The sequence below is a fragment of the Struthio camelus genome, chromosome 25 (assembly GCF_040807025.1).
Source record: "Struthio camelus isolate bStrCam1 chromosome 25, bStrCam1.hap1, whole genome shotgun sequence".
NCBI classification, from domain to species: domain Eukaryota; kingdom Metazoa; phylum Chordata; class Aves; order Struthioniformes; family Struthionidae; genus Struthio; species Struthio camelus.
Window position 1 is genome coordinate 6,735,416 of NC_090966.1, and position 22,422 is coordinate 6,757,837.

General features: G+C 43.3%; 2 protein-coding genes across 4 annotated transcripts; both read left to right on the forward strand.

The window, feature by feature from the left end:
• The first annotated feature begins 540 nt into the window (after positions 1-540).
• On the forward strand, positions 541-13,013 carry ORMDL3 (ORMDL sphingolipid biosynthesis regulator 3). 2 transcript variants are annotated; one of them, XM_068919324.1, is made up of 4 exons: positions 541-623; positions 5,720-5,926; positions 7,558-7,709; positions 8,694-13,013. In XM_068919324.1, exons 2-4 carry the CDS (start codon positions 5,753-5,755, stop codon positions 8,827-8,829), a joined length of 462 nt encoding a protein of 153 aa, XP_068775425.1. In that variant the 5' UTR covers positions 541-623; positions 5,720-5,752; the 3' UTR covers positions 8,830-13,013. The 2 variants fall into 2 exon arrangements, with proteins under 2 accessions (XP_068775425.1, XP_068775424.1); XM_068919323.1 differs by having other exon boundaries at positions 546-623; positions 5,726-5,926.
• Positions 13,014-13,795: 782 nt separating this feature from the next.
• Positions 13,796-22,161, forward strand: GSDMA (gasdermin A). Of its 2 annotated transcripts, none has more exons than XM_009673801.2 (11): positions 13,796-13,933; positions 15,403-15,665; positions 16,723-16,927; positions 17,527-17,692; positions 17,780-17,873; positions 18,690-18,737; positions 18,958-19,014; positions 19,299-19,453; positions 19,958-20,108; positions 20,824-20,897; positions 21,567-22,161. In XM_009673801.2, exons 2-11 carry the CDS (start codon positions 15,452-15,454, stop codon positions 21,801-21,803), a joined length of 1,401 nt encoding a protein of 466 aa, XP_009672096.1. In that variant the 5' UTR covers positions 13,796-13,933; positions 15,403-15,451; the 3' UTR covers positions 21,804-22,161. The 2 variants fall into 2 exon arrangements, with proteins under 2 accessions (XP_009672096.1, XP_009672098.1); XM_009673803.2 differs by having other exon boundaries at positions 18,958-19,005.
• The last annotated feature ends 261 nt before the right edge of the window (positions 22,162-22,422 follow it).

The following is a 22,422-nucleotide window of genomic DNA, read 5'->3' on the forward strand; positions in this document are numbered from 1 at the left end:
GGTTTCCTTCGAGACCCCATTTCAGACCCCTGCTCCTAGAAGGGTTTCTTTCAAGACCCCATTTCAGACCCCTGCTCCTAGAAGGGTTTCCTTCGAGACCCCATTTCAGACCCCTGCTCCTAGAAGGGTTTCCTTCGAGACCCCATTTCAGACTCCTGCTCCTAGAAGGGTTTCTTTCAAGACCCCATTTCAGACCCCTGCTCCTAGAAGGGTTTCCTTCGAGACCCCAAATCAGACCCCTGCTCCTAGAAGGGTTTCCTTCGAGACCCCATTTCAGACCCCTGCTCCTAGAAGGACACCCACCACTGGGTGACCGCAGCACCCAGTACCACGGGGCCCCCACCCCAGCTGCGGCCACGGCAGCGGGTGATTTTGGGGGAGCGGCGCCCCTCGTGGTGCCGTGGGGTGGCCGGAGCACGCGGGGCAGCTCGGTCCGTTCCCGTGCGCGGAGCCGCCGGAGCGGGAGCAGCGGCGCCGGGCTCGGGACTACAGCTCCCGGCGTGCCGCGGCGGCGGGGCGGGCCGGGCCGGGGCGGGTCGCGCCGTGGTGCCAGCCGGGAGCGCAGCCGGGGCGGCGGGGTGCGCGCCGGAGAGCCCCGGCCCGCCGCGCCCAGCGCCGCAGCGGTGAGTGCGGGCCGGGGCCGGGGGCCTCCCTCCGCTGGCGTGGGGAGGAGGGGGGGGGCGCGGTGCCCCGTCCGCTCGGGGCCGGCCCGGGTTAAAGGCCTCGTCGCCTCCCCGCGCTCCAGCAGGTGACGCCGGGCCGGTGTCGCGTCCCGGCCGCCACGGGAGGGCTCTGGGCTCCCGGGAGCGGGGCTGCGGCGCCGACAGCCCTCGCAGCAGGCAGGAGGGCGGGGAGAAGCCTTCTGGGTTCCTGTTCCCCCCGACAGCCGCGGGGACACCGCCAGAAGGCTTAGGGGCCCGAGGCTAGGGTTGGGGGCATGGAAAAACCCCTGGGCTGCAGTGGGAAGGCCCCACGGAGCAGGGGCGGCGTTCGGGCTGCAGCAGCCCAGGCAGGAGAGGGTGCCTTTCTTGTTTGTGTGCTCGCTCCCCTTTCGCCTGCCTCCAAAGCGGCGCTGAAAAGGCTTTGGGGCATAGGTCCTTCCATGCTGTGTCACTCGGGGCTTCTTTTGGGCAGGGGCCAGGTCTTTGTTTCCAGTTATACAGGGTCCAGGACACAGAGGAATCCTGAGCCTACGTCCATGTGTGCCTAGAAGAAATCTAACTTGTAGAGTTTCCTTCGTGGCTAAACTTTCCTTCTAAATTTAGCAGAAAAGGTTGAGAGTGAAAGAGATCCAGCTGCTAACACTGTCATCTGGGACTGCTCACGTTTCCGCTGGCGGCATTAATTGTGGCCTCATCTCAATCTGCAGTCCCGAGAGTCGTACCTCCGTTCTGGAGCCCCTGTTTTCTGTTTTGCAGCCAGGCCTCACTTCTATCCTGTAGGCTCTGGTATTGTGAGGAGGGAATTGACAGCTTTGGGGCTCAGACTTGCTAAATTCTATCGGTGACCCCAAGTGGGAGCGGGTTACAAAGGAGTGCTGCATTAGTCTAATATATCAGTCAGTTCCTTCAGCCATCAGCTCCCTTTAAATACAGCAACGTTCACTAAAATCTTTGTTGTACTTGAGACTCTGGTTCAAACACTGATGCCGTCTTGCAAAGAAGGGTTTAAAATATTTATTTACTTGGGAAAGAGCGATTGCCGTTGCTGCCTGAGATAGCGATCTCAGCTCCTCAGCTGCTCAGTTGGATCATAATTGCTTGCACTCTGGGAACATTAGAAAGATCAACCAAGATAAGCACCTATTGCACTAGTTGCATGTGTAGTGAAAGTTCCTGCGCAATAATATCTCAAGTGTGGCAAGCAGCAGAGGAGCTGGGAGGCTGTGCGCAAAGGGAAGCGGCCAGCCACACGGGCTCAGGCAGACCGGTGCAGGGCTCAGGACACCGCTGGGGGCCATGCGGTGAGTTGCCATCCTGCGATGCGCAGTGGGATATGACTGAGGGAAGAGTGATGTCATTGGCAGGCATTTATTGGGTCGCAGTTCAGCTGAATTGTGAGGGGACGGGAACAGACGGTGGTTATGCACCTCTGGGAGCAAGAAAAGGTGGGGAAGGAGCAGTACCTTGGGGTGTTAATAGCATAATTTTTGCCAGAGGTTGCAGGTCCTCCAGCAGCTGATTGGAGACAAAGCAAGTGGTAAACTCCTGGTGCTGTTTTGTTTCCCCTTTTCTTAGAAGTGGGGAGATGCTGTCACATCAGATGCTGAACTGACAGCCCTGACAGTGCTTGCTCTGAACCCCAGAATAAGAGTCTTCCTTTCCCCAAAAAGCTGTGGGGAGCCTGGGAGCTCGTGCAGCGGTGGGTGGGAACGCAAGGGAAGTCAGTAGACTGAGTATGCAAAGGACTGGGCAGACAGGAAGGGTTCAGCTCCTCTACCGCAACGCTCTGTTTGTATCTGAGCACAGTTACGACTTTTCCCCTCCTTGGATGGACACTGTCCAATGTCAGTGCAGTCCTGACCTTCACACTCGGTCTGATGAAATATTAAAGCTTTACTGTCCTGAAAAACTGCTGCACAACTGGGAAAGCACAGCTTAGCAGCCATCTGCTCTAGGGGTGGAGCTGGAGTTCCTCCTGCTTTTGTGTTTTGCTTTGTTTTTCCTGCAGGTGAACAAATCCCCAGTGTAAAATTAGAAAGCAAATACCATGAGATCTGGGATGGGGGTAGGGATCTGAGCTTTAAGAGCTCAGTCTCTCCCAGTTAGGCTTTTGCAATAATGTGCAAAGCTCTATGCGCAATCTAAAGCGTGTGAGCAAAGAGCTTGTGCAAGGGCTGCAAATATCAATCTAGAAATAGAGAAGATTCACAGATGAAATATTCTTAAGGTGGGAGAGGACAGAATGAGAAGCATGCAAAATTATCCTAATCATATGACCTAATGCTTGGCATCCCCCAAAGATGTCTTGCAAGAATAAATTAACATCTTGTACTACATGTGCTAGAGTTTCACCTGTCTAATCCTCATTTGTATAAGCAAGGAAACTGAGGCACGGGGAGGGGGAATTGCTTCAGCTACAGCTTCTAGGTTTGGCCCTGCTTTTCCATTGTCCCCAAGCTTCAGACTTGCAACTGCTCTAGTTTGTAGATGGGACCAAGGGGAATTTGCTCCTCATTTTTTGAAAATTAGACTAGTGATTGTCCTCAAATGGAAATTCCACTTTATTATTAAACACTCATGTTGCACCGCTACGCATCCGGTTTGATGGGAGGTTTGTTAACTTCAATAGTCTTTGGATAACAGCATGATTTTGAAAGAAGGGGAACCAGAAGGGCCCTTGAGAGATAACCTAGTCAACCTTCAATTCCAAGGAGAAATTTTAATAATCTTTTGCATTGCTTATGAAACTTGATTTTAAAATGTCCAGTGAGGGAGACTGATCACTTTCCATGGGCAGTCCATTCCAACATCACACTGTTTTTTGCTTTATAAAGCTGCTCTGAATCTTCATTGTGCAGTTAACTCCACTACAACAATTTATGCCTTTCTCTTTGCAGCTCTTTTAAGTATTTGAAAACTATTCATCACATCTCTCGAGTGTTCTCTAGACTAAACAAACCCATTTCCTTCAATCTGTCCTTGCAGGTCATGTTTTTCCTACACCTCTGTTCATTCTCATTGCTCTCCCCTGGACTCTCTCCAGCTGCTCCTTGAACTGGACAGTATTCTAGCTGAGGCGTTACCAATATCTAGGAGAATTATTTCATATGTCTGGCAAACAGTACTCCTGTTTATATGTTCCACAGTGGTGCTTGCCTTTTTTTTTTTTTTTACAACAATATGATATTCTTCACTCATGTTATGCTTCACTTCAACCCCTAGATGTTCTTTTGAAAACCTTTAGGAATTGCACCAGAATAAAGATGGGGTTTGGATTCTCAGCTAGGACTGGAGCGCTGAACCCTCTGGCTCCAAGTCCTGCTTTCAGACCAAGCTTCAGTCTTTGTCTGCAGTCTCCAGCAGCTGATATCCTTTGACCCAGGAGACAAGTGAAAAGAAGCCAAGCAGTCTGCAGACCTGCAGCTTGTGTGTTGGTAGTGAAACAAAAGCCTTCTCCAGATATAACTACCTGATGCCTGAGTAGCAGAGGTAGGTGAGCATCTTTTCTGCTCACCTAGCAGCCCTACCTCCCAACAGCTGCCTGCAACACTGAGTAACAGCCGCATGTGCAGCTGAGAGGCTTGGAAGTTACACTGTGCATACCAGGAGCTGCAGAATCAAGCGTTTGCTTTGTGTACTAGCCCTAGGCAGGGACAGGAAAGAGAGCGCCAGCTTCTGAAACAAGCCAGACCCAGCACTCTATAAGGAAACTCAGAACAGCTGGCAGTGACATACAGAGCATAATGTTAGATCTGGCTGGGACTCGCCTCCAGAGACCAAAGGCTGTGAGAGCTAGAGAGAACAGCAACTCAGTCTTCCAGCTGTGGGAACCAAAGCAGCAAAAATGCAAGGCTAGACATCGGGGGGAGGGGGGGAAGCCCTTGCCTTGCTGGTCCTCTGTACAACAAGGAAAACAATGTATTATCTAATGATGCTGCTCTTCCTTGGGAGATGGACAATGATGACTTTATGCAAGGCTTTCCCTCATCTCAGTGTAAAAGTATTCTACTTTACAGTTCTTTCCCCTTTGTGCCATTTCCTGTAATCCCTGAAAACTGCTAAGCCAGACACCTCGTCTTTCCGGTAGTGCTAAAATGTGACTGATACCTGCTCCTGCTAGTCATTAATGCAGCAATATAAAAATCCTTTCTGATATCTGCATTGTCCATAGTCCCAGAGAACCATTCCAAAAATTGGTGTTGCTATCCATTTGCTATCTGAAAGGATAATGCTGTCTGGCTTCCTCTTCTTCCTGGGATTGTTCAGAAAAACATCTCTCTGTTTTCCTCCTACATGGCATCTGTTCCTTCCAGGTAGGACAAGAGCTGTCTCCTTTGCAGCTCTTGCTACTGAAATATCCTCCCAATACAGTCTTCCTTGTGATCTCCAACTTTTCTTCTGTTGCTAGAGAAGAATCTCTCTCCTTCCTGATTCAGGACTTTTTGTTACTCTCTTCTTAAGTTTTAAATTGGAAGGCAAAACACATAAGCTAGACGAGGAGACCAGCAAACCCCTAGAGCCATGCAGAACCCTAATAAATCAGTGGAAGTAATAGAGAGCTCTGTCATTATATAGCTCTTGTGCCTTTTTTTCTGCAGACTTGTGCTTTATTTCTGAGTTTAAGGTATGCTGAACCCATAAACAAGTAAGTCGTTTCATGTGCAAGTGCTTCCACGATTAACACTGTGATGATGACTTTGAAAGTGCTTCAGTAATTTGTCTGAGTCTTCTCAGGCAATCGTGGGATTGAACCTTGACATCTTGGTTCCAAAAAGACATTTCAGCAGATCACAAGTAGCTCCTGTCACAGACAGGCTTCCTACACATTATTCTCAAATCTCAGCTGTTCCTGGATTTAGCTTCTCCTCAGAAATGTCAGCTCTACAAATGGAAATAATGAGTTGCAGAGAAGTGAACTGACTTGTGATTTTTATAGCAACTGCCACAGAATTCAGGTTTGCTTAACAGCAACAGAGAGCTCCACCCAAGCTGCTCTTATCTGAGTAACGTAGATGGAGGTTTACCGAGATCTGACTACTAACCTGGCTCTGGTTTAGTTTCAGGGGTGCCCGATTAATACAAAAGCCAACATGAACGTGGGAACAGCACACAGCGAGGTGAACCCCAACACCCGTGTCATGAACAGCCGGGGCATCTGGTTGTCCTACGTCCTCGGAATTGGCCTGCTGCACGTTGTACTCCTGAGTATCCCCTTCTTCAGCGTTCCTGTGGTTTGGACTCTTACTAACATCATCCACAACATGGTAAGGGAACAGCACGGTTGGCTTGATTTCCTGGGGCATGCAGAGGTGGGTCTCTCAGCACCAGCTGTTTTTGTGAGAGATCTAGTAAGATTCCTGTTGAAACAATTCCTTTTTCTGCATTTCCAAAGATGTGGGGTGACTTACTCAACTTCCACCCCTCAGACTGCACCTTTGCCTTTGTTTAGTGTCCCATCAGCAGAGAGAGACACTAAACATCTGGTGAGGCTGCTCAGAGTGGACACTGAACTGATCTGCCTGCAGGGTAGGTCCCTTTGCTGTGTCCACCTTAACAGAGGAATAGATTTCACAGGCCACAGAAGCTAGCATGACAGCTCTCACTGTGGTTGATACAATAAGACTGAATTGGCCTCATCAGAGTAAAAAACAAGATTAAAAATCAAACCAATTTGTTCAGCTTAAAGTGAAAGATTAATTCAGGAATAGATTTGCCTCTTCTAAGGATCAGGTACCTAAATGAACGTTAATCTGTGTTGTGCTAGATGCGTACGGATATGCACAGCAGACCCTGACAGATGCGTATGCTGCAGCAAGGAAAACCGTGTACCAGGGCTATCTGTGATGCCAGAACCTGCTCTGTTTATGCAGTGATGTCCTCTGCTATGCCCTGGAAAAGCTGCAGCCACTCAGTAAAACCTTCCCTAGCGAGCAGAGAAAAACCACGATCTGTTCAATGGCTTGCTTCTATGCCTCTGCCATTGCCTTGTGCAAGTCTTAGCATGCTTGTGTCCTAGAGCTGAGAGCAGACCTCTAGGCAGCAATTCACTCTCAGGAAAGAGAGACAAATTAACTTCACAGAAATGCAGCAATCCATTTCATAGCCTTTATTTTAAATAGCAACGCAGGCAGAGAATATCCAGGAGTCAAAAATGCCCCCCTTACTGGGGACCCTTGTGCTTATGTTATCCAAGTCTCTAGCAAAAAAAAGAAAAACAAAAAAAAAACCCCACACAACTGGAGCTGCTGGAGGCTGAGTTTAGCACGAATGCTGCCTGCTTTTCATCCAGATCCTTCCCCTTCTCTCCTCTGTTCCCCCCGCCTTGTGCCTGTCCTGGGACCAGGAAGGAGTTTAAAAGGCCAGCAATGACTGCATTTAAAAGACATGCCTAACTTGGCCAGATGCTTGCTGCTTATCTGTAATTCATGTTCTGCTTCAAGATGTTAACTTGTAATTAGAGTAGGAACAGACCCTTACTGCCTACAGGTCTACCAGCACTTTTTAAAGCATTTAGCATTGCTCTTGCATGGTACAAGGAGTCTGTGTTAATATCCTGATCCCAGAGATCCAAACACTGTAATGTTGCAACCACCTTCTTTGCTTATGCCCAGGAGCTGATTGAGAGGCCTCCAGTGCTAACAGCTAAGTCCGAGCTAGCCCCAGCCAGCAGTCTTCCTCCTTAGCTCTTGCGGCCTCATTAGCTGCTGTCAGTGTAAGAACACGTCCCAGCGATGGTAACGTGTCCCTCTAGCGGAACAGCGTGCTGGTGCAAGTTGCCAGTCTCACCCCTCTTTCGCAACTGTACTGTTCTTGCTGAAGTTGAACTCTCTGGTGGCGTGGTGCGGGACATACCGAACACTGTGTGTGCTTCAGGCTGCATTTATATTTGCTGCAGAGTATGTACATCTTCCTACATACCGTGAAAGGAACGCCTTTTGAGACTCCAGATCAAGGGAAGGCTCGGCTGCTCACGCACTGGGAGCAGATGGACTACGGCGTGCAGTTCACAGCATCACGCAAGTTCCTGACCATCATGCCCATTGTACTGTGAGTACTTCAGGGCAGTTGAGCTGTCTCACATGCCTGCGCTAATCAATGCTGCTGCTGAATATGCTGTCTTGGGAAAACAAAACACTATCACCCTCAAAGAAAATTAATTCCTTTCTGCTCCCTTCCCCAGTTCTGCCTTTAAAGGAATATATTTATTAACAGATGTATTTAGTAATAGGCTGTAGTATAACGTGCTTACACCTGTACTCTTCTTGGCCACTCTCAGGCTAAATGTTTTGGAGAACAGTCTCCAGCTTGCTTTGGGGGGGTCCTCTGCAACCTGAGTTAATGCTCACAGAGTACTTCTAGATAGATCAGTATAGACCTATGCTGTTCTAAGGTCCTGTATCCTGTACATTGCTGGGCTATTAGTGAACTTATTTTTATACACTATGGTAATACTTAAGAGCCTGTTGTGGACTAAGATCTTGTGATAATAGCTGCTGAACAGGAACAGAACAAAAACATGGGTCTTGTCCCAGAAGAGGTCAGATATAGGCTTAAGAAAACAGGTAAATGAAGAAAGAATGGAGAACCTGAGGAAAAAGGATGAGATCACTATGAACACACGTGATCTTGGCTTGCCTGGTTTCTACATGATACTATTTGTTTTTCTGGCTCAATGGCTCAAAAAGAGTTTGAGGCTGTTTTTAAAGAAGGGTACTGAAGAGTCTGGATGGACAGTTGGAGGCTACTCTTCCCATGTTCAAGAGGGAAAACAGGAGAAAGGAAATTAACGAGCGCTGTTTCTGCACCCAGATGCGTGGTTTGTCAAATCCAGGGTCTTCTTTCCCTGTCCCTAAGCTAGTTATTGCATCTATATAGGAGGTCTGGTTTTGTAGGGTGATTCATCCAAGGATTGAGGGAAGCCATAACTGATCATTTATTTGAAGGTATCTTTGTGCTTCTAGGAGCCATGAGGAAGACCGAAACCATAGGTGCTGTAATTCAACTTCCTCTTTTTGTTCCCCTCCTTTCCAGGTATTTTCTAACCAGCTTTTACACAAAGTATGACCGGATACACTTCATAATCAACACCGTCTCCCTTATGAGTGTCCTGATCCCCAAATTGCCCCAGTTTCATGGAGTCCGGATCTTTGGGATCAACAAGTACTGAACTGCTTGGATGGAGAGAATTGAAGAGGAGCAGGAGGGGGGGGGGGAAATTCCTTCTCTTTAGTCCTGTTTCTTTACTCTCATGCACACTGGGATATAGTTTCACGGCGGCTGTTTAAATGCAGTATCCAACAGACGTATACCGCATGCTGGATCCTCATGCCCAATAAATCTAAACAAGCTCCAGAGTAGAGTTTAGTGCAGAGCAGGATACATGATGCTGGATTTCTTTTATTCCAGTGTCATTAAGTACATGCAGGACACTGAGACTTCAAGGTACAAAGAGGATGAATTCTGGGGAGGTTTTCACCTATCCCAGACACTGAATGAAAAGTATGGGGATGAGGGGAAAAGCTTCTAGTGCTGGTACTATTGCTGTGGTAAATGCACTTTAAAATATATTTCCCTTTCTGAAGCTAGGTGCTTTAAGTGATACGTGGGGAAATGCAAAGGGATACAGCCAAACTTTCCCAATACTTGATTGTTTTAGGGTATGGGTTTCATATTTGGGCAAGGGGTGGGGGAGGAGAAGAGAATGACAGATTTTTATTTTTAAATCCTTTATCCCACTGAGAAAGGAAATTCTTTTACTGAAAAGAACACAGGAAGGCATGACCTGCAATTTGACAGAGTTTTCAGTTTTTTATGGTACCATTCATGTGGTTCAGGGGAAAAGTCCTAATCAGATTCTAAATCGTGCTAGTTATTTTCAACTCATACCAGAGTCTGAGTAACTTTGCTCCCCACCCCAACCAACCCATTTTAAAGCACACTCGGAGTGTTCAGCCAGTGCTCAGCAGAGCATTTGATTAAGGGGCAAGGTGCAAGTCATTTCAATGATTGACTAGAAATGTCACTGAGCTACTTGGTACATGGAGATCACATGAGGATGCAAGAAACTGAAGACTGACAGGTATAGGCCAAATGAGAGACAGCTGGCTGCTTGATACAGGCAGTTACTGGCTGTGACTGAAATTTTTCTCCTCCAGCCAGCAACTTGGTTTCCCAAGTCTGCGTATGCGTTACTGAGATCTGCCGGTTCTCCAGGTAGCTGTGGACTTAACTCAGCATCTCACTTCACACCAGGAAAAGCGTCTGATTTCTGACTTAGCTTGGAAGTCTGTCCCTCACCTTCATGCACAATGTCTTGCCCAAGTACTGCAGCAGCATGCCCTGGCCCTTGAATGACCATTGGAAAGGGTAAAGGAGCTGTAGAGAGCTGTACTGACAAGCAGCACCAGCAGCAGACAGCTAACTGAATTGACCAACAGAAGGATGCAATGGGTCACTGAAGATAACTGATGATTTAGTATAGAAACAACATTGAGCTTTTTCCCCGTAACATTATCCCCCTAAGTAAAATAGGTTTGCAGGTTTAGATCTCCTGGCTGAGATGTCTTTCTACTGTTCACAAAGCAGTAGGTTTTTATTTTGGGTTGTGTGCTGGTTGAAATATGTTTTTCCTCATGCTTCCCCTGAAAGCCTGTATTTTTGTTGTCTTAGTGCTTATATTGTCTCACATTTTTGACAATAATATAAACATTTTCAATATAGTATTTTTGTTCCTGCATTAGCCAAGTATAGCCTTAAGAGGTCAGTGGGCAGTAGAGTGGATATTGATGACTTCTCTTTGATGGCCTCAGCATAGGACAGGGATAGAAGAACTTCAGGTTTGCATATAAGGTGTAGTAATACTCCATGCATAATTTTGGGCAAGCAGTTTTACTTCTCTGTCTCAGATTTACTATCAGACTGCTGCAGAGAAAGGGAAAAAACATTTAATGCATCTCAGAGGGCTGTTGTAATGCACAGAGAAGCATTATCTAATATGTTTGAAAATGGAAATATTCTAAGTAAAAAGGAAGCTCTCAAGAAGATAGAAAAGAGTCTGGCTTGATATTTGAGTGCTAGTCTCCAGCAAGGGAGTTTGACAGATGTTTAATTTATTATTTGGTTTGTTTTTCTTTTTCTTCCTCTTTCTTGTGTGTTTTTTTTAAACCTTTTAACCACCATGACATAGAGATTGCTGCTTTAGTTAAGGTACTATATACCCTAAAGCTAATGTACTCTTTAAGCTACTAGACAATGACTTTTGAAATAAAATATTGTTTTCAAATTAGAGCTAGTTCTCCAATCAGCTCAGTATCTTTGATACCGTTGATTTCTTAATCATTTCAATGTCTTGAATGCCTGTAGAAAGACTGCTACCCTCACATTTGTAGAGCCTGTTCTTAACAGGATAGCTAGAGCAATATCCATAATGTAGACTGTACGGTGCTTAACAAATCTGAATGTCTGGCAGCACATGGAATGTGCACGCTAATGGCAAATCTCCAGAGGAAAGAACACAGTTTAGTTATTTAGGTAGAATGTGTGTGGGGGGGGGGGGGGAATCCACTTATTTGCAACAAAAACAGTTGATTTATCAAGGATGCTTTTCCTTAAAAACATTATTCCAATAAGATATATGTATTGACTATTTCTGTAATTACCTGCACATTACACAGAATCAGAGCAATTTTGATATTTTTAGCAGAAATGTAAACTGAAGCTGAAGGGGTCTGACTGAAGGGGTCAGATTTTCATGATGAAATACAGCACTAGCTTCATTGAAAGCCTTGGTGTTACAACAGCTGAGGATCTGAACATACATTATTTGTACTCTTAACTGACACTATGGACGTTTGATTCCATTTTGTTGAATTAAAGATTAACTGTAAAACAGCATAGAATAGAATGGAATTATAAGCTTCTCAAAAGGGCAGTTTTTAAAGCCTAAAGTCTAAAATCTCTTGTTAGACAAAGCCTTAATTATAATAGCAAACTTTTTTGATTTACTTTGTTCACACTGAAATGAATTAAAATAGCCATTACTCATATGTATTTGGGGTTATGTGGCAAATTACATTCTTCATAACATAGGCATAGCATTTTTGCTGTGGACTATCTGACAGTTAACTTGGACTCATACAGTTAATCCAATCAAGTGAAATATAAATGAAAACAGGAGAAATATGGAAAAAAGTGAGAGTAAAAACTGAAGAAACATTTCATGGGATAAGTCACTACTGAGAAAAGGGACATCAAGATAACATGGACAAGATGAGAGATTTTCAGACAGTAATGTATTTGCAGCTAGCATAGCAGCGATACAAGGGTGAAGCCTACCTTTTGCACAGAGAACCAGAATGCGAGTGAAAAGACTGTCCATTAGTTCGTTGAGATCACAGGATTTTCTCCCAAGTACCTGCATGAAGGAGAGAATTGATTGTTACTGATTTTAAATGGGATTTTGATCACAACACGTGATGTTTTCCTCTAGGCCTTGTACTGGCTCCCTGCATAGTGACTAAGGTAAACTTCAGCTGGAGAATTAAAGGTGGACTCCATTGTGTGAATGAGAAACAAAGAACGGACAAGTACGTACTTAAAATGCTTTTCATTTTTGTTTCGCTGTGGATGCAGAAGGGAAAAAGTTTTTGAAAACCGCCACTAGATGAGTTCACAGGCACTGGCAAAAGCCATCCCTTTGCCTGATCTTGTTGTGGGCAAAGACTTCTATAAGCCATTGTTAAGACCACGTACTTTCACACGGTATGGAAATTATTGCACCAGGAAGAATCACAAAACAATCACATACTACCAGCTTGATGTTTCTGAATTAGGGATCCTGTCTTGCAATTCATTTAATATAGCTAACAGGATGTCGTGGAGTCCAACCCTTTGCAGGAGAAAGCCTTTAAAAAAAAAAAAAAAAAAAAGAATATCCTGAGATTCAGGGCTACTTAATTCCAGAGTACTTTTTATTATTATTATTTTTTGTTAAATAAAAGCATGGTACTGGCCCTTAAAAAAGGGACAGCAGCTGAGTTACCACTGTTAACACATTAATATTTCCTGTGGTGACTCACATTGCTTTATCATTGCCCATAATATGTATTTTAAGCATGCAAGTGTACGTGTATATGTATCCTCACTGGATCAATTTAAGCAAGCTAAATTAGTTTTTTATGGAACATTCTTACATTGTACATAGTTTTAGGGTTATTTTCCAGTAGCCCTTCTTTTTGCTCTGTATACAAAAATTTCATCTAGAGAACTTTCTAAAATAAAGTGTGAATATTTTTATTACTCCTTTGTACAGTACTCTAAGAGAAACTAATAAAGTATTCATGTAAAAACTTGTATTTTGTTCCTTGAATTTTGCGTGGACAAGTTTTGCTGTTAAACAAGAGTGGCAGGTGAGTAACACTACATGGCAACTACAAGCCCACCAAATCCTAGACTGCAGTAAAGCAGAAAGCTTGCAGCCCGAATCCCTTAACAGAGTACTACACGGGTGAATTGCACAAACCCTCTGCCTAGTAACAGTGCAGCACAACACATGGAAATGTGTGTGCCTCACTATTCACCTGGAACACAGACAAATATAAACATGCAGAGTGCTTTGTCCTCAGTGTCCTACTCCTTGCACACCTGGTGTCCAGGCTTTTAAAAGCAAACTGTAGAAATTATATAAAAATCTTATAGAAAACCCCAAGAAGTTGTTTATGACAGCATTCATACCTGTAACACACAGACAGTGTCCAGAGATTTAAATTCAATGATAACAACATAAGGTGGCTAGTTAATAAAAGTGCTCCCAGTAAAATAATATCATTGCCCTCTTGTCTACAACACACCTAGTTATTTCTGACAGATTTAGTGAAATGCTCCTAAACCGTAATGCATTATTCCTCATCCTAATAGATAAAAAAAATGTAATATAACTGAAAATTAGATTAGAAAAGAAACTAATCTTACAATATAAGAAGAATTAATTTGTGGAACAACTTAAGGTTATCCGCACCCGCTGTAACAGACCCGTGACAGAACGCCACAGATTGAGGGAAGGAATTAAGACTGATGACAGAAATAAATTTTTGGAGGAAGAATTATGCAAACAATAGCCAATTACCCTAATATAGCACATACTTCCGGATATCTGAACTATTTCCCCAAACCGGTGCTCTAAGAGGCCGTACCACTTAGGAAGCACAGCAGATTGCCATACACATTTGCACCAACAGTAGAGGAGAAGAGAAGCCACTTCACGCTGTAAACAGGCAAGTAAATTTTTAAGAGCTTTCAGTATGGGAGAGGGGTAGACCAAACTGTCTGTTAAGAGTAGCTTCTTAGTTTTATCTTTTTTGAAGTCTGCCAAGAGAACAAGTCCTCTGCATACTACTAAAATGATCCCACATTAAACACAGAATGGAGTAGGACTATTTCTTCCCCCATCATTTCATACAATATTCCATCCTTCATGATGTGTCAATCTTTACAAGTTTGAAAATCAAACTTACTAAGTCTGTTTTTTCAGACCGCTGAGGGACATTAAGCAAGACAAAGGGAGCAGTGATTCCCCACCCACCGCCAGTATGGTGGGAATTGCTAATCTGAACTATAAAGGAAGGATCAGCTTCTCTTCCTTTCTCTAACAAAATCTGATAAAGTAGGGTGCAGAGGAGGGGGAAAAGCCTGCACACTTTTCTCCTCAATCAGTACAGTAGCCTTTTTAATTTGTAAAACAAAGATTTTCTTCATCATGCCTTACAAATGTTACTGGATGGATGAAGAAACAAAACTGAAAGTTGAGAAATAACAAGCTGCGCAAGGATACTATCTGACATGCAGTGTTTGCCTTTCTGCTTCTCAGACATCCAGCTTCCTCGAGGGGGAGACATAAGTAGAGAACTAGAACGTATCCAAGTAGCTGTGTTGGAACGCATATGTTTTTGGGGATAAGGAGCTAGCATAGATACAGATGAAATGCACCCAAAATGTTGATCTTGCCTACCTTTACCCTTAAGTCATTCTGCTCTCAACACTTTCACTTCCTCACTGTGAGACTTCAGCAAAATCACTTTTCTAATGCTTTAGCATTGTCATTTCCAAATAAATCATTCTTGTTTGTCAGGCTTCAAGATATAAGGGGATAAAATGCAGAAGTAGCACTCACACAGGAACTAAGAATCATCCTCTGCAAACTGCTAGTTCATCATGGCAGGAAATTGCTCAATCTCTCTCTTTTTTTTTTAATGTTACATGAGGTGAACACATTAGTTATTAGAGATGAAAATGTTTAGGACAACAGTAGCTGATATACTAGGTAGGCAGCCATGTCCAGTTCCAGTAATGAAAATTATTATGGTGTTGTTTGTTTCATATACCTGCACACATGTCTTAAGTGAAACTGTAGTAATAGACTCCAGTGCTGAAGATCAGTACCCTCGGAAACTAATAACTGTGTTCTCAGTCTACAAACAGTCTACGTGAAGACTGGAAATTAAAAGGCAAAATGGGATAAGCCTGAACAAGCTTAATTTGCAAGCTATGACTCCTACTCCTAGTTCTCCAAGAACTTCCATGTAAATAATCTTGGATAAATTATGTCCTTGTACAAATGTGGGTGTTTTTGGATATTATCCTTTCTGAAATGTCCTCAATAATTAAAAGTGCCAGATATTTTGCTACAACTTCCTATTCATATTTCAAGTAACTTTGCTTAATTTGTCTTTACCTCTTCCCTAAGGCACAAGTACACTTCCTTTCGGTTCAAGCTTTTATCAAGCTGCAGCAGAATGTTTAAAAAAGTTACCCAAACCATAGCAAAGCAGATGGATCCAAAAGGAGAACTGATTCCAGTTTACAGTATCTTAGACCAAGAACATTTCAGACCCCTCTGCCTAGTTAGAAGAAAAGGAAAAACCATATTCCGCCCAACTCCTGGCTACCTAAGAACAGAGTATAGTCTCTATGATGTGTTGCTACTCGGAGAAGACAAAACGAGTACAGGTAATGTGCAGATGTATCATTCTTAAGTTTACAATTTCTATAGACAAAACATTTAGATCATCCTGTTTTCTCTCAATGGCTACCATGTCCCATCTTCACTGAATCCCATGTTCTCTTTTTGCCCAGATCCCAGCCTAGATCTTCTCATTATATTTCTCTAGATGCTCCTCTTTTCTTTAGATCTCCAGATCCTCTTGATATTTCTCTATGCACTCTCCTGACGCTGTTGAGCAAGTGCTGAGTGGCCTTTTTTGGGCCACAGCCCAAAATGCTTCACCCCTGCCCTCCATTGGCACTACGCAGCACTAATCCCTTCCTTACGTCTCCATCCTCCGCAGTTTGCCCAGCCCCGTTCACGCCCTGCGTGGTCTAGAGGACCTACTACCAGCGGGGGTTCTCTGGGGTGCAGCTGCTGGTGGTGCCGTGATCTTGCAGCTGTGCCTTTGGTGGTGCAGCATTTCCCGTGGTGGCACAAACCACAGAAGCACACACTGCTGTGTCAAGAAGTGTCCCAGTGCTCTGCACAGCTGCTTCAGCATCTGCAAAATCATTGCATGGCCCTTTTCTCAGGGAGTTGTGGGGCCTCGAGTCAGTTCCTCTGCTCCCCCAATTGTTATTTCTTATGCACTACTTCGAGGGCTCCTGCAGCCCCCTTTATGTGCTGTTATTGCTCTCCTTGGGTCAGCATGGTGCCCCTGTGCTTCCCTGGGGCTTGAGCTGGACTGAGGAGGAACCACAGTCCTGAACCACAGTTCTGAACCACAGGGAGTTCCACCTAAACCTGAGAAAAAACTTCTTCACTGTGAGGGTGACAGAGCATTGGAACAGGTTGCCCAGAGAGGTAGTGGAGTCTCCTTCCCTGGAGATATTCAAAACCCGTCTGGATGTGATCCTGGGCAATATGCTCTAGAGGACCCTGCTTGAGCAGGGAGGTTGGACTAGATGATCTCCAGAGGTCCCTTCCAACCTAAACGATTCTGTGGTCTTTCTTGTGTGCATGAGTTATAATACTGAGTCTGTGTAATTACGTTTAAGCTAACGCATCAAATTATTTCAGAACTCCTCATTCCCGCTGAAGATGTTCAAGATTCAAGCCAAGTTACATTCACACATCATGTTGATGGCAGAGTTGAAGGGAAACTTCACCTTCCTGTTAACTCTGCAAACACAGAAGTGTCTACCCGCTGGTCCAAAGAGGGGTCCATCAAGCTGGAAAAGAAGAGCATACCAGTAGCAAAACTTGAGTCACTAAAAACAGAAAGGTAAGGCAGACAGGAATGGAGATTGCACTCTTTGGTCATACTCTTTTACCTTATGCCAGTTCACACAATAGTTTTTCAACTGCCAAAAACAAGATTAAAGCCTGAGACCGTACATTTTCCCTAACTATGCATACTTCTTGAGGCCCAGAAAGCGGTGGTAAAGGCTCCTTTCCTAGGTTTGTAATGCTTACAGATTTCTTTGTTCTTAAGAAAGTGGAAACACCTGAATGTGAGTCAAGCCATCTTTTCTCATGTTTTATACCTGGAAAGGAACACACAAATCAGGACAGACCACCTATGTGGCCTGCCAGAATACGGCCTCCTCTGCCACTTCTTTCCTGAGGGTCCCTGTCAGATGCAGAAGGGAAATGCATTGTGGACAGCAGAAACCGCACTTCATTTTCTGCCATCTTTTTTTTCCACAGAAGCCCTTTACACATTGTGACATTTATGTACACTCACATAATGGGAGAAAGTACACAAGCATAAAGCCTTTGTCTCTAAACAGGCTGCAGGTATTTTTGGTATAACTCACAGAATAAGAGGAAATAAGAGGAACAGACGCTTAGCAGAGATATTGCATCCTTTTTCTCCTTCAGAAAAATCAATATGAATCACTCCTTCATCAAACAATTAAAGAAAAAGCAACAGAATTTGTATGTGGTTCATGAATCAATACAAGCCTCAGAGGAGACCAACTATGAGGAATACAACAAGACAGAAGGGAGTTTCATGGCCCAACTTTATGCCAAGTTCAGCACACAGGTTGGATTTGTCTTTAACTTCAGGAGCCAGTCCTTTTAGAACATCTGCGTGCCATTCAGGTCTACTAACTCATTTTTCATTGACCAGGGCAGCAGAGGCTGCAAACACAGCATAACTATACCCAAAGGCTGCACCATAGCATTCAGAACAATGCAGCTGACTATTGAAGATGGATCATGGTGTAAGTAACTTTCAGGAACTTCCAATTCCTCTATTCAGGAAACAATGCAGCAGAGCAAAAACATTTTCTAAAACATCATTCAGCCTAATGGCCCCCGCCTTAGCTCATTTGCAAAATAAAATGAACGTATGCAATATTAACTGCAGAAACAAAGTGGGAAAAGTCACTATATAGTAAGTTAAAAGAGCTACTTGGGAAAGAGGTGCAGTCATGCTTTGTTTTGTAAGGAAACAAATTTGTAAGGAAATCTCAACCATAGATTTCACAAACTGCAAAGACAACTCCTGTTGAAAGACTGTGCAGAGGGCAAAAGTTCTTCTTTTCTTACAGAATAAAAGAGCTTGGGAAAAAACAGGGTGGCTGAACCTTCAATAGGAAGACCGGCATAAGAGGCTAGTCCTGGACAGGTAGAGAAAGAAAGGATGAACATCCATGAAACCTGCTGCAGGATTCTGGAGATTACATTTTGCCTTGCCCCCCTATCCTCTGTGCTTCGTGTACCTACATGGATCTTGCTGAATATAAATTGTCATTTTAATTTGCTCATATTTTAACATGCGGTTGGGCAGTTACAAATCTTGACATAAAGCACATTGCAAGAGAGAATGAGGTCTGAGAATGACAACTGAATTCAGAAATGAATGGGCAGAAGACAGATGCATTGGAGAACAGTGGAAATCATACCACAATCTGACCTACAACTAGCTCAGGAGATTTCATAACTGGGATATTAATATCTTCAGACTTAAAAAAATAAAAAAAAATCCAACTTTAAGTGTTTTCTAAATTAACAATTCCCTTTTTATTCTCTTGCAGGTATTCATCATTTCCCAGAAGAAAACATACAAACATTCGTGTCTGATGGCAAGCAATATATTTTAATGATTCCATTTGCATTACTTTTATCCATGTGGCTAAGCTGAAATTTCTCAGCATAAACACAAACCATCAAAAGCAATGCAATTAGCACAGGAGATTTCAGAACCAGGATACTAATATCTTCCAACTTCAAAAAAAACTTTTAAAAAATTATCCAACCTTAAGTATTTTCTAAATTAACAATTCCCTTTTTATTCTCTTGCAGGTATTCATCATTTCCGAGAAGATAATATACAAGTATTCGAATCTGATGGCAAGCAATGTATTTTAATATTTTCATTTACATTACTTTTATCCCATTTGGCTAAGCTGAAATTTCTCAACATAAACACAAACCATCAAAAGCAATGCATTTACTGTAGGCTACTGTCCATCACCTGAGCCATGACAACTGACCATAATAAAGTATACTCAAATTACCTATTATTTACTTTCACAAATATTAATCTACATGTTTCACGTTCTAATTTTAGGGATGCCAGTGGACCTCTTATAGTATTCCCTAGTTTACAAGTGACATATTTTTAACTCTTTCCTGGTTTTCAGGCTTCTCGCATGGAAAATTAGGAGCTCTAGAGAAGGAAGTTAAAGCAAAATATCAAATTTTCTCCATGTTGTCTGTGGATCTCTACGCCACGTTTTTAAAATCCATCAAAGCTGTCATGAGAAACAGAAACCTCTTTCAAGAATTGACCCAGAAAGTAAGCAAAGTTGTTCTTACTGCCAGAATTTGTAGGTACAAAGACCTCCACTATCATATGTCTGCTCCCAAGAGTCATCTCCTATGCCATGACTATCAAACCACATTACTCCTCTCAGCACATTCATCTGGTCTTTATCACCATAGAAAAAAAAGAGAGAAGGTGCTCAGGACAGAGTGGTCTGGGGAAACATGTCCCGCATATAGCTTAGCAGGCCTCCCTCATCTCAGCTTTTAGAGATTTTTTTTTTTATTTAAGAACACAGAAGAGTTCTTTATCTGAAGGTATCAACAAATCATTTAAATCCAGTATTCTGTATTTAGTTGTAGCCAGTGTGAATGTCATACTTCACTAAAGCCTCAATTAGAGCCTCAAAAATAGCTTAGGGAGAAGAAACCCATATTACATGACTGTATATATGTCTACTCCCGTAGTTACATTGCAATGCACTACCAGCAGCCTCTTCTCTTAAACTCTGAAATTTCTTTCTCTGATCCCTCCCAGGTGGAAGCAGTTCTTGATGAAACTGATAATTGTGAGCTGAAAACAGAGAGCCCAGACTTAAAAGACCTGCTGCACACTTTACAGGATACTCCAGGAGATCTCCTCCTTAAGCTTGCAGGAGCAATTAACTACACCCTTTATGCTTTAGATGGTAAGGTCCTCTGGTCATTCTAATAAAGAAATCTAGTAGCATCAAAATAGTCTGAAAGCATTCCTGTCTACAAGGCTAATAGAATACAAAAAATTTACAGAGCGTGAAAGATTTGTAGAGAACTTACCTAAAATCATTTCTTAGATTCTGGAAAATGGAGGTTTCGACGAGAGCACAGACCTGTCCATTACAGCTGCTGTTCCGCAACACTTTGAGGGTCACAGTGCAGTAACTGCTAGGAGCATAATACTGAATTACCACATATATAAAGGGATCCTCGAACAAAGCAAAGGAGGGCTTGAAATTTGAATTAAAACATAGGTAAAGGTGGGAAGATTAATTACAGAAACGAGTACCGATCCTGGGGTTCTTTTCCTAAGGCTGCCACAAGACATGGTTTCAATGTCCCCTCAACTCTCTCATCCCCATGATTTCTACTATTCAATATTATCATCATATGTAAATTAAAATACTACTTTCATTCATGTTGCAGGGAGACCGCATGATTAATTTAGCATAAAATGTCTGAAGAACTTTTGATCAAACAAGCATTCCATACTGACAGTTGATGTTCATTATTTTGCCAGTTGTCTTTGAAACAAAGCAGTGGAGTTTTTTTGATTGTTCGTTTTTGGTTGGGTTTGTTTGTTTGTTTGTTTGTGTGTGTGTGTGTGTGTTTTTTTTTTTTGGCTACAAACCTGTTTTAATTCTCCAGAGTTAACAGAGGATCAGCTGCTGCTATTGCTAGAGTCCTTGGAAGAGGATATTGTGTTCCAACAGCTTAAGTTGGTGAGAAACCACATATCATCTACTTGTCTCGAAATGCAGGGTTGTTTTTTTTTACTTTATTTCAAGCAACATTTAGATTATGGTATAAGTAGCAGTATCACAACTTAAGGTAACATTGGGAAGAAGGGAAGGAAGAATCACTACAGGCTTCAAACTCGACAGGGATCAAAACACTCACTTTGAGAGAAATCACACAAAACAGGAAGGCCTAAGTCTTCTAACATGTGTTTTGCAGATATAATAAATATTAAACTGGATGCAGCTGACTATCATTTTCTGGTATATTCCCTCTCTCTTTGGAAAAGAAAGGTACTTTGTCACTTGAGTTTACCAGAGTTGCAAGTATCCCCTTGATCACCAGTTAGGGGAGAAAGAGAACGCTGCTGTGGAATCTGTTAGCTTCTTGGGCTCCAGATTTACAAGCACAATAGCGTTTTGATTTCTGGGTCATTACTAATTCACAAGAAACTGGAGTACATGAATACGGTAATCTTTCCAGGTGAAAAGTGCTGTGTATAAATGTGTATTATTCAATGTGCCTATAAGATGTTAAAGCATTTCATAAGTCATTTATTCACTTAATGACTTCCAGTGATGGCTGGCACAGCCTTACTGCAGCACTGACGGGAGTTTTAAAATACTGATTTTGCTGTTTTTCTTGTTGTGAAGGTCAAGAGCATCTTGGGACATGACATACAAGATATGGAAGGGTGTTTCAGCATGGATGCCAGTCTGCTTTCCTTCTCACAAGAGAAGGAACAAAAATTAACCACCGCAATGTTAGAGATGAGTGGAGTGAAGATTCAGAAAAACGGATCTGCTGAATATAAGCAAGAAGCCTTCTCGTCCCTAGCAGCCCTGTATGCATCTTTATATGTGCTAGATCTGCTGAGTAAATCAGACTAGACTACACCTTTCTTCCCATGATTTAAAGGGAATGACTTGAGGATGTATTTGAAAGTCTGTCACTACAGGCTAGCTTCTCTCTCCAAGCTTCATTCCTGTCTAGGCGAGACGTTATCTATAAGCGCTCAGTGCTGCTTCTAAATGAGCGGGAAAAGCCGAGTATTAAGGCAAGGTATCTGCTTATAGAAGCCCAAAACCAAATCTCAGAACTAATTTCCCATGAGGCTTGGCCTCATCTTTCCACAAAATTCAGAAAACTGATGTGAAATTGTTTAGGTATTTAACTCTTTTCATAGCAAGCATAACAAATGCCCTCACTGTTTTTACAAGAATAAAAAGAATAACTTCTTACTAACTATCTGGGTGTCCTTAAAGGCAATTTTTTATTCACGCGTATAACACGGTCCAAAATGACTGACACTCAGCTAGGCCAGAACTCTTACCTGGGCGGCTGCGGGGGACCAGGCCGCGCGCTCAACGGGAGCCCAAGCTGAGGTAGCAGAGCTCGGGCTAGGCCCCGGGCCCGCTCAGAGGGACGGGGAAGAGCACGGAGCGCTCTCTCGGCCGGGGCCGGGGGAACGGGAGGCGGCGGCGACACCGGCAGCTAACGCTCCTCACG

Excerpts from the sequence above, each read along its gene's own strand:
- GSDMA (XM_009673801.2), top strand. The coding sequence starts at position 15,452 with ATGTTTAAAAAAGTTACCCAAACCATAGCAAAGCAGATGGATCCAAAA. Across the intron at positions 15,666-16,722 it reads AGAAGACAAAACGAGTACAG|AACTCCTCATTCCCGCTGAA; the intron begins GTAATGTGCAGA and ends AAATTATTTCAG. Across the intron at positions 17,874-18,689 it reads TATTGAAGATGGATCATGGT|GTATTCATCATTTCCCAGAA; the intron begins GTAAGTAACTTT and ends ATTCTCTTGCAG.
- ORMDL3 (XM_068919324.1), top strand. The coding sequence starts at position 5,753 with ATGAACGTGGGAACAGCACACAGCGAGGTGAACCCCAACACCCGTGTC. Across the intron at positions 5,927-7,557 it reads CTAACATCATCCACAACATG|AGTATGTACATCTTCCTACA; the intron begins GTAAGGGAACAG and ends TATTTGCTGCAG. Across the intron at positions 7,710-8,693 it reads ACCATCATGCCCATTGTACT|GTATTTTCTAACCAGCTTTT; the intron begins GTGAGTACTTCA and ends CCTCCTTTCCAG.